The following is a 10,867-nucleotide window of genomic DNA, read 5'->3' on the forward strand; positions in this document are numbered from 1 at the left end:
GGAACAACACTATTTGAACAATAAAGTTTTTTTTCCTGTTGGAAAAAAAAAAAAAAAAAAAAAAAAAAAAAGAGTAGCCTGCAAAATGGTGGATTTTCCAGCACCACTTCCTCTGGTCATTCCTCTCAATCAGGGATTAAGAATAATACCTGTAATACAGTTATGCAGCTTTTCTGTATTAAGGATTTAAAGATATTATGAATACTTTCATGAAAGAAATAAAAAAGGGTTTAAATTTTGTGTGTAAAAAAAAAGTCAATCTTGAGAAATCGATACACAGCTTCCGGGTGATGATGTTGCCTGCAAGATCGATTCGTAATGTCTGATTACGTAGGTCTTCAGAGCGCGCGAAAAAGACGTGCTCATCCCGCGCTTGAGTAGGTGTGCAGACCGGTGTGGAATAGCATTTTTGGGTGAGTTATGTCATTTGGTTATTTTTCTGCTTATTGCATTATTACATGCTGTCACATTTTCTGGAAGACATATTCAGTATGAATGTTGTGATACAGCCTTTAACGTCCTTATAGCAGCTGCGCGTGAAGGCTCTGTCTTCTCGCGATATAGCGCGCGAAGTTATTGACACATAACTGTATGTTTTAGGGTAATAGAGATAATAGAGTGTAGACTTTTTTTACTCATACTTTATTACATACACAAAGGATGTATACGCATTAATAGAGGAGTATATGACAGCATAATAAATAAGACAAGCAAGAGCATACACATGTAATCAATGAGGTGTACAAGGCTTTGTATAAATTATATACATTTAAAGTCTTAATATCTTCCTTGTTTCAAAATAAAGATCCATTTCTATCATAAATTCTTGCATCCTTCTTGCTTTTCTTACCCCATTTACATTTATGGATGTGCTGTAGTATTCAGAATGAGATTCAAAACAAACATCATCATCATCACTGCTTCCACAATAATGGAATACAATAACCCCAAGAAGATTAAAAAAAAAAAAAAAAAAACCCAATATCTAGCCAATATATTTTGACATATGTACAATCATAGGAGAGGTGAGAGTTTACATCAGTTTAAATCAAGATCCAGCTTAAACCTTAGCATCACCTGGTTTTTGTCTGGTAATTAAATCAGACATCTTTAACCGTATTGCTGACACAGAACCTGCTGTAATTCCAAACCTTTTTCCAGTCAGTATCTCCAAATTCAGTAAGCCATCGTTGTTTGGTCAGTGGGAAAGCGTGTTCATAACAAATCTTCCTAAGCCATTTGTTACAGCATTGTGTTATACCATCACTTGTAAGATTTATACTGATCAGCCATAACATTAAAACTACTGACAGGTAAAGTGAATAATCACGTTGATTATCTCGTTACAATGGCACCTGTCAAGCGGTGGGATAAATTAGTTTGCAAGTGAACAGTCAGTTCTTGAAGTTGATGTGTTGGAAGCAGGAAAAATGGGCAAGCGTAAGGATCAGAGCAACATTGACAAGGCCCAAATTGTGATGTAATGCCAAGTTGCCCCACTTCGCAACTTACAGGACTTAAAGGATCTGCTGCTAGCATCTTGGTGCCAGATACCACAGCACACCTTCAGTGGTCTTGTGGAGTCCATGCCTCGATAGCTCAGAGCTGTTTTGGCGGCACAAGGGGGACCTACACAATATTGGGCTGGTGGTTTTAATGTTATGGCTGATCGGTGTATATCAAAATTGTGATAAATATCAAGAGAAACCTAGCCTTGTAAAAGCCTTATAAGACCTGATGGTATAACCTTAGCTACAGTTGCCATGTCGGTTTCACTTACAGTTCTATACTTTTCTATAAATTCTGAATATGAGTATATATATATGTATGTATGTATGTATGTGTGTGTGTGTGTGTGTGTGTGTGTGTGTGTGTGTATATATATATATATATATATATATATATATATATATATATATATATATATCCCCATTTTTATGTAATAGCTGAGTAATATTAGAATACTCATATTTCTTCCCACTCATTTGTTAAGGTATACACCTTTTGTTTTTATAGTTTTTGTTTTTGTTGTTCCAAATTAAGCATTAGAGTCCGTGTAATCTTTCCAGTTTAGTTCGCAGCTATCCAGTTGATCGACATGGGAATTCACGGCCTTGCTAAGTTAATAGCTGATCAGGCGCCAACGGCCATCAAGGAGCAGGATATTAAAAATTACTTCGGTAAGTTTGCATACTATCATACTCTGTTTTTCTCAGTATAGTGACTGGTTATTTGTGCAATAATCATCATCAACACATGACATGTTCTGTGATACTTAAAATAAGTTGTTGTGTATTATTATATGGATTACATGTTACTATTTTAAGCCCACTTTTTCTTAACAACAACAACAACAAAGAATACAATAAACAGGAGTACATATAATGTCTGAGAGCAAGAGCATAGCCGGGGTACAAATTGAAACAAAAAAAAATTATGAAGGAAGTTTAAACAAATGGAAGAAAGATAAGGACCTCACATTTTGAAATATATATATAATCTATACATATATATTACAAATAATTACAAATATTTTTGGGTTGTTTCTGATAAGGCATAACATAACATCTATTTCTTCAAAACAAATATTGATATTGGTCTCTTTAATGTAAATTTGCAATTTTTTTTACCATGGTACATAACCAAAATATATGTAGAATAGTTACTGTTACAGAAAACACATTTATCTTCTATATTCATTAAATCAGTGGACAACAAGGGTCTTAACTGAGCAATATTTGAAGAATTATTTTGTATGACACCTCCTCCCTCCTCATTCTACAATATTTATTGGACATCATCCCTATTTGTTTTCCACTCAAACCATTTTCCAAATGAGGAATTCCTCATATATTAAAGTGTAACACAGAGGATGTTGTCTTCTTAGATCTTAAAAATGTATTACGTATTATGTAATGGGAATGATATTCATTACAGGAAGATATTGATCAAAATGAATAAACATCTCTATTAACAAACTTCGTGTACTTATATATTTCACTATTTGGATTATGTATTCTAGTGTGAACTGCAGAATTCTGAACTGTATTTTATTTTTGTCCCTGCTCTACTGTGATCTCATTTAGGGCGCAAGATTGCCATAGATGCCTCCATGTGCATTTACCAGTTTCTGATTGCCGTCAGACAAGACGGCAATGTTTTACAGAACGACGATGGCGAGACAACAAGGTATTATACAAGTGACACTGTTCCACAGCATTAAGTATGCACCAACCTGCCTTACACGTTTTGCATAGGAGCTCTGCATTTTACCTTTGGAGTACGGTGCTGAGTTATCACTCCAAAACATGCAAAACATAAGTCGGAGTATGTTTTGAGTTCACTGATGTGAAATAAAAATCTATCAGTGTATTTTTGACTTGGCTAACATTAGACGAGTATATAGAAAATAGTCAAAGTGCACTTTATTGGCTTAAAGAGGAGAAAAAAAGGTTAAACAGGGCTACAGTGAAGCATAAAATCTAACACATTACAAATAATTTAAATGGAAATGACAATTAGAAAGCGATTAAACATGTTGCTTGCTTTGTTGCACAGGTAAGTGCAGCCATATTCAGACTGCATGGTCAAGCCTGGTGAGGTAGAAACTGGAGTGTGGGTGTATACGGGGTGCTGCCAGTGTTTGGCAGTTACTCTAAAACCCCATATATACATACATTACAGTTTCTTCCCTATGCAAGTGATTTTTGAAAGGACTACATCCAAAATGTACTATGCAATTGTTGTTCTTTGGGATTATTTAGTCTATTGTATAGTTGTTGCTTAAAATAAGAATTTTTTTTTTGTCCTTTTACATCAATCCTTTTGCCTGGCAGCCACCTCATGGGCATGTTCTACAGGACCATCCGAATGCTGGACAGTGGCATCAAGCCTGTGTATGTGTTTGATGGGAAGCCCCCTCAGCTCAAGTCCGGAGAGGTAATAAACAATAAACCGCAGGAAAGAGTTATTAGTCAGCAAATTAGTAGCTGTTACATGAGATGATCCAAATTTACAGTGCATCTCAGAGGGAGATTTTGCATTTAACCCCCCCCCCCCCCCCCCCTATAAGTACATATAGAGAAATAAAATAAACACACTACATTTTTAATCATAGTTTTGATATTTTGATACATTACAAAAACATAATTTACATGAGATAATTATTTATAGTTAAAGAGGAAACTACAATAAGCTGATTTTGCCTGTTAAAACATCCAGTGAATTAATTATACAGTATATGTGAGCTTCTATTGTTGAATAAATCTCTCACATCTAATTACAGATGAACCAGTGATTTTCTGTCTTCTAATATTTCTCACATATTCACAAACTCCCACTATGGGAAAATGCTTGTATCATAGAATACAGTGGATATAAAATGTCTACACACCCCTGTTAAAATTGCAGGTTTTTGTAATGTAAAAATGATACAAAGATAATGTAAATTAACAGTATGCAACCAGGTTATAGTAACCTTGAATTTATTTGGTCGCTATATCACAGTGAATGTGGAAAAAGATCTAGCATGATTTATTTTGGTTTAATTTTTATACCTCAAAAAACCTGCCATTTTAACAAATATGTGTAGTTTTATTATATCCACTGTGTCTGATTCTGCTTTAGGTACCATACACACTGATCAGCCATAGCATTAAAATCACTGACAAGTGAAGTGAATAATCTCGGTGATTATCTCGTTACAATAGCACCTGTCATGGGGTGGGATATATTAGGCAACAAGTGAACAGTCAGTTCTCAAAGTTGATGTGTTGGAAGCAGGAAAAATGGACAAGCGTGACTTTGATAAGGGCCGAATTGTGATGGCTAGACGACTGGGTCAGAGCATCTCCAAAATGGCAGGTCTTGTGGGTTGTTTCTGGTATGCAGCGGTTAGTACCTACCAAAAGTGGTCCAAGGAAGGACAACTGGTGAAGCAATGACAGGGTCATGGGTGCCCAAGGCTCATTGATGTGTGTGGGGAGTGAAGGCTAGCCCGTCTGGTATGATCCCACAGAAGAGCTAGCCTTTTTGTAGCACAAATTGCTGAAAAAGCTAATTCTGGCTATAATGGAAAGGTGGCAGAACACACAGTGCATTGCAGCTTGCTGCGTATGGGGTTGTGTAGCCGCAGACTGGTCAGAGTGCCCATGCTGTCCCCTACAATGGGCATGTGAGCATCAGAAATGGAGCAGTGGAGGAAGATGACCTGGTCTGACGAATCACGTTTTCTTTACATCATGTGGATGGCCGTGTGCGTGTACATAGCTTACCTGGGGAAGAGATGGCACCAGGATGCACTATGGGAAGAAAGCAAGCTGGCGGAGGCAGTGTGATGCTCTGGGCAATGTTCTGCTGGGAAACCTTGGGTCCTGGCATTCATGTGGATGTTACTTTGACATGTACCACCTACCTAAACATTGTTGCAGACCAAGTACACCCCTTCATGGCAACAGTATTCCCTAATGGCAGTGGCTTTTTATAGCAGGATAATGTGCCCTGCCACACTGCAAAAATTGTTCAGGAATGGTTTGAGGAACATGACAAAGAGCTCAAGTTGTTGACTTGGCCTCCAAATTGCCCAGATCTCAATCCGATCGAGCATCTGTGGGATGTTCTTAACAAACAAATCTGATCCATGGAGGCCTCACCTCGCAGCTCACAGGACTTAAAGGATCTGCTGCTAACATCTTGGTGCCAGATACCACAGCACACCTTCAGAGGTCTTGGCGGCACAAGGGGGACCTACACAATTTTAGGCATGTGGTTTTAATATTATGGCTGATCAACGTATGGAATAATTTTGGTAAGCTGAAAGTGACTGTGCAGCATATTTGTCTAAAAAATAGTGACTAATTTGAAATGTTTTTTGAAGTAAGAATATTTTGCATTCCTAATGCCACTAGATATTAGAAACTGTAACTTTTCGAGGCTGTGCTTTTCTCACTGAACTTTGTTTTTATTTTGCAGTTAGAGAAGAGAGGGGAGAAGAGAGCAGAAGCAGAAAAGCTGCTAGCACAAGCACAGGAAATGGGTATAACAGAACATCCTCCAATGTTAAAATCTTCTGTAAAGAGCTTTGTTTAATGGCCATGACCTTTCATTGTTTTGGACCATAGGTGAACAGGAGAACATTGACAAGTTCAGCAAACGTCTTGTAAAAGTCACCAGGCAGCATAATGATGAGTGTAAAAAACTCCTCACGTTAATGGGAGTGCCTTATATAGAGGTATTGTTTTTTTCCTAGTTAATCCTAAATCCTAAAATTTTAGGAAGTTAATCCTAAAACCCAATTATATCAGTACATCATAGTTCAGCAGATATGAATTTCAAAACAATTTCAAAACACTAATAAAAAAATTCTTGTCCAGGCTCCATGTGAGGCTGAGGCCAGCTGTGCAGCTCTGGTAAAGGCAGGAAAAGTGTATGCCACAGCAACTGAAGATATGGATGGATTAACTTTTGGAACAAGCGTCCTGCTGAGACACTTAACTGCTAGTGAAGCTAAGTATGTTTCTCAAGCTGTTTTAGGGTTAATGATTCTGTGTTATTTCATGCAACATCATTTCTAGAAAAGAAGGCTTTGGCACATTTGGCACATATATCATTTATTTATATTTTATTATATTATTTATAAAAATTAAGTGCAAACATTTATAGATTAGAAATCATTGTATTTACATCATAAACTGTTTAAAGAGTCCTTAATAACCAGTCATTCATAAAAGTAGTCAACTAGTCATCTTTTCCATGGTTAAAGCAAAAATTGATTCCGGGCATTGCTATTTTTAGGCTGTTTTATTTGTGCAGTTAAATGCTGATAAACAACAGCAAAGAACGCATCAAACTTCACATCAATTAACAGTCACACACAGGCTACAGGAAACTACAGCTCCAGCTTCACTGCTTCTTTAGACTGTACTATAAATGATGATAATAAATATATTAAATACATTTATGAACAGCGCAGTTGAATGCTCGAATCTGATTGGTCAGAAGGTGAACTGAGACCGCTCAGTGGGAAGTCTATCAATAGAGCCCTCTTTATAGCTCAATGACCAGCTTTCCTTGGATGGAGGCTGCTATGTCTACAACAACATCTGGGAGGTTTTTCTGCCGTGTTCAAAAGAAATGTTTCAGTATGTTTTAAACTGTTGACTGTATTGCTCCATAACAATATTGTGCACCTTCCCTAGAATATATGAAGAGTCTTAATATGGACACTTTCATGTTTTTTTGTTACTTGGTCCAAATTGCTGCAATTTGTAACTCTGGTCTTATTTCTCTCTTTATTTTATTATATATTTTATGTATATATGTTTTGGTGTTAGTATGGGCCCCAACAGTGGTTCAGGTCCAGGGCCCCCACCACTCTGAATCCACCCCTGGGTGTAATGATAAACAAAATTTTAAATTGAATAAGATACGACATGGTGGGATCTGGATATGATATATTTTTCTGATACAGCAAAAATTAGCATTGCCCGAATGTGCCTTAGCTTTCCATTTTCATCTTGTTATAACATTCATCATTATAAAAGTACAACCATTGAAACTTCATAATGACAGTGTTTGCGTGATCCATTCAGACTCTTAGCATTATAGAAAAATACCCCAATTTTCTATTAAAAAAAAAACTAAACGCATCCCTGGTAACCCTGATAGCGTGACTCTAAAGGGGTGTGTGTCAGAAGACAGGCAGCTTTCTGTAGCTCAGAAGTGTTTTTGAATTCATCTGCAGCTGTGAACTTCCCAATCATCACATCATCCAGAATGAATCAGTTGGAAAATGCTGTCTTAAAGCATGCAATGTTCGTTTCTCTCTCTCTCTCTCTCTCTCTCTCTCTCTCTCTGTCTCTTTCTTTTAGGCCCTTAACCCTCTCTGCTCCAGGGGTGTCGTATCAGGGTTGACCCTGATACGGTATACTTCATATTTCATGTAAAATATGAAGAAGAAGAAGCCTTTATTTGTCACATATACTTTACAGGACAGTGAAATTCTTTTCTTCACATATCCCAGCTTATTAGGAAGTGTGAGGAAAAGAATTTCACTGTCCTGTAAAGTATATGTGACAAATAAAGGCTTCTTCTTCATATTTTACAGCAGACGTTTTGATGGTTACATTTTTGCCCTAGTGACCCTATTTTCCTGCCCTCACTTGTAGGAAACTTCCAATCCAGGAATTTCATTTCAACCGCCTTCTGCAGGAGATGAGCTTGTCACATCAACAGTTCATCGATTTATGTATCCTATTGGGCTGTGACTACTGTGGCACAATCAAAGGAATTGGACCCAAGAGAGCAATTGACCTCATCAAACAACATGGTTCAATTGAAGAAATCCTTGACAACATTGACCAATCTGTGAGTTCACATACATTCACTAACAGTTAAGCTGTATTTTATGTTTGAAATAAAGACTGTAGCGCTTAAGTGATACCACAGTTTATAATGAAAACATGTTGACAATGAATGCTATTTCTGCCAAACAGCCTAGATGAAGGTGAATATGTTTTGGGCATTTTAGATAGTGTCTATCAGTTACATTTACAGCATTTAGCAGAGGCCCTGATTCAGAGCCACTTACAGAAGTGCTTTGGAGTCTCCATCAAAAACATGTCCTCATGCTTGTACAAATAGGTCAGGGTCTAAGAATACTATCAGGCTTAAAACCTTGTGAGAGAAAATATAGGGTAGAGCAAGAAAAACAGTACAAGCTAAGTTGTTTTTCTTTTTTTTCCCTTCAATAAATAAAATAATTAGTGCAGAATTAATTGTGTAGTGAAAAGGAAAGTTCATTCCACCATCTAGGTGCCAGTACAGAGTAGAGCCTTGATGTATGTCTTTCTTTTTATAAATAAATTTGGTTAAAGGTCTCCATGAACCATTTAAACACCTAGTCACAGTGACATGGTGCCTGTAAACAGATTTACAAACAAGCTGCAATTTTTGGATTCAATAAAATTCTGAGCAGGGTTAGGGTCGCTAAGATTAATACGTCTCCCATTAATCTTATTTGATTGAATCATGGGGTATGTGTGGTTGTTCCGACAGAAACACCCTGCCCCAGAAGACTGGCTCTATAAGGAGGCTCGAGCCCTGTTTCTGGAGCCTGAGGTGGTGGACTGTTCCACTGTGGAGCTCAAGTGGAATGAGCCTGATGAGGAGGGACTGGTCCAGTTTATGTGCAGTGAGAAACAGTTCAGGTAAACAGTTCAGGACACTTCACACTACACACCTCTCCATGATCTTAAAATACCGATTTATGAAGGATTCAGATTGTTAACTGCTAAGAAACAGTCACATGTTGAGTCTTCTGATTTTAGAATCAAGCTAGTGTCAGTATCATACTTAAAAAAACTGTGTAGTCTAAATGCAATTTTTTACAAGTGAATGTTTATGTTTTAAGGAAACATTTCAGACAAGAGACAGGGTAACTGTCTGTAATAACTGTAACAACCATCTTTCAGAGATGTATGAATATGGCAGTGTAATGATACTGAAAAGAACCCAGTTATTAGGTCTAGTGACCATGTACACTATTTAACAGTTATTATTTTTATGTTCATTGCCAGTGAGGAGCGTATCCGTAATGGCTGTAAGAAAATAATGAAGAGCAGACAGGGGAGCACTCAAGGGAGACTGGACACGTTCTTTACTGTCACAGGATCCATCTCTTCTAAACGCAAGGTGTGTACTTCTGACAGCTGAGTATGATGTTTACTTTAGGTTTGCTAGAATTTTTGTAGTTTCTGTTTATTAAGGCTGCGCTGGATGAGGAATATTTAAGGTTTACAGCCACAGCTGCTCTACAAAATGAAATCTTTCCTTACTGCGCTGCCATAAGCTTTGTACTGGTTCCAAATAATCCTGATTTCCATTTCGTGTAAATACAGGAGCCTGAAGCAAAAGGATCAGCCAAGAAGAAACAGAAGACAAGTGCAACACCAGGCAAATTCAAGAAGGGCAAATGAAAATGTCTGAAGTGAACATCTGTGAGACTACAAGAAGCCGTAACAGTAGAACGTGCTATGACAGTCCTTGTGCTGCTTCCTGTGACCTTTTCATATTGAAAAGTTACCTGGAGCAACACAATGCTGCAAAACTTGTTTCAGTCAACTTATTTTGAGTTTTTAGTTCCTGTTTGAATTAAATAAAGAAACTTTTCTGAACAACGCTTTTGTGTAAAAGGTATTTAATTAAAAAAAAAAAAAAAAGTACTTAATCTCACTGTTTAGTTGCTGTAAATTGTAATGTCAATAACTTGACATTTTTTCCATTATTTTACAGTCACTTAATGTCATTTAAATGTTTTTTTATTAAATAATGGTGATTTGACAGTCTTTAAAGATCAATAACTAAGCCTGGCTTCATTTTATTGTCATATACATAATACAGCAACATATATATGCATCCAACAACCACATGTTGTTTCTATACTGCTGGTAATTGTTTTAAAAATAATGTACTCGTCAATATCTTTAAAATAGTTTTCATGCCTTGCCCACTTGCAGCCATTAACAGCCGGAGTGTATGGAAAATATTTGTTTATAACAGCTCAGAAGCTGAAAGGCAAAAAAAAAAGATTAGTAGTTGTATGTGCATACAGTAGTCATGCTCACCTCCTCTAAGTGTGCGCTTTGGTGACGTCAACAAAGTGTGAACCTGTGATGAACAAAATTGTGTCCTTGAGGGTGCATGGGTTTAAAAAAAGGAGCACTAAGATTATTGCTTAAAAGACAGCGTTATTGCTTGAAAGAGTTCAGTGCAATCAAAAAAGAACAAGTTGTGTAGGAATGGAAAAAAAATGTTTTTAAAAAATGGAGTATTACTGGTAGGCTTTAGGGGCTGACACAATAGGAGAATT

At 36.9% G+C, this 10,867-nt stretch overlaps 1 protein-coding gene across 2 annotated transcripts; it reads left to right on the top strand.

Moving 5' to 3' along the window:
- Positions 1–125: 125 nt before the first annotated feature.
- Positions 126–10,176, top strand: fen1 (flap structure-specific endonuclease 1). Of its 2 annotated transcripts, none has more exons than XM_034305663.2 (11): positions 126–413; positions 2,075–2,180; positions 3,087–3,189; positions 3,837–3,939; positions 5,971–6,034; positions 6,120–6,229; positions 6,372–6,508; positions 8,166–8,364; positions 9,055–9,206; positions 9,576–9,690; positions 9,897–10,176. In XM_034305663.2, exons 2-11 carry the CDS (start codon positions 2,099–2,101, stop codon positions 9,972–9,974), a joined length of 1,143 nt encoding a protein of 380 aa, XP_034161554.1. In that variant the 5' UTR covers positions 126–413; positions 2,075–2,098; the 3' UTR covers positions 9,975–10,176. The 2 variants fall into 2 exon arrangements, with proteins under 2 accessions (XP_034161554.1, XP_026781857.1); XM_026926056.3 differs by having other exon boundaries at positions 129–413; positions 2,070–2,180.
- The last annotated feature ends 691 nt before the right edge of the window (positions 10,177–10,867 follow it).

This window comes from Pangasianodon hypophthalmus, chromosome 1 (assembly GCF_027358585.1).
Source record: "Pangasianodon hypophthalmus isolate fPanHyp1 chromosome 1, fPanHyp1.pri, whole genome shotgun sequence".
NCBI classification, from domain to species: Eukaryota; Metazoa; Chordata; class Actinopteri; order Siluriformes; family Pangasiidae; genus Pangasianodon; species Pangasianodon hypophthalmus.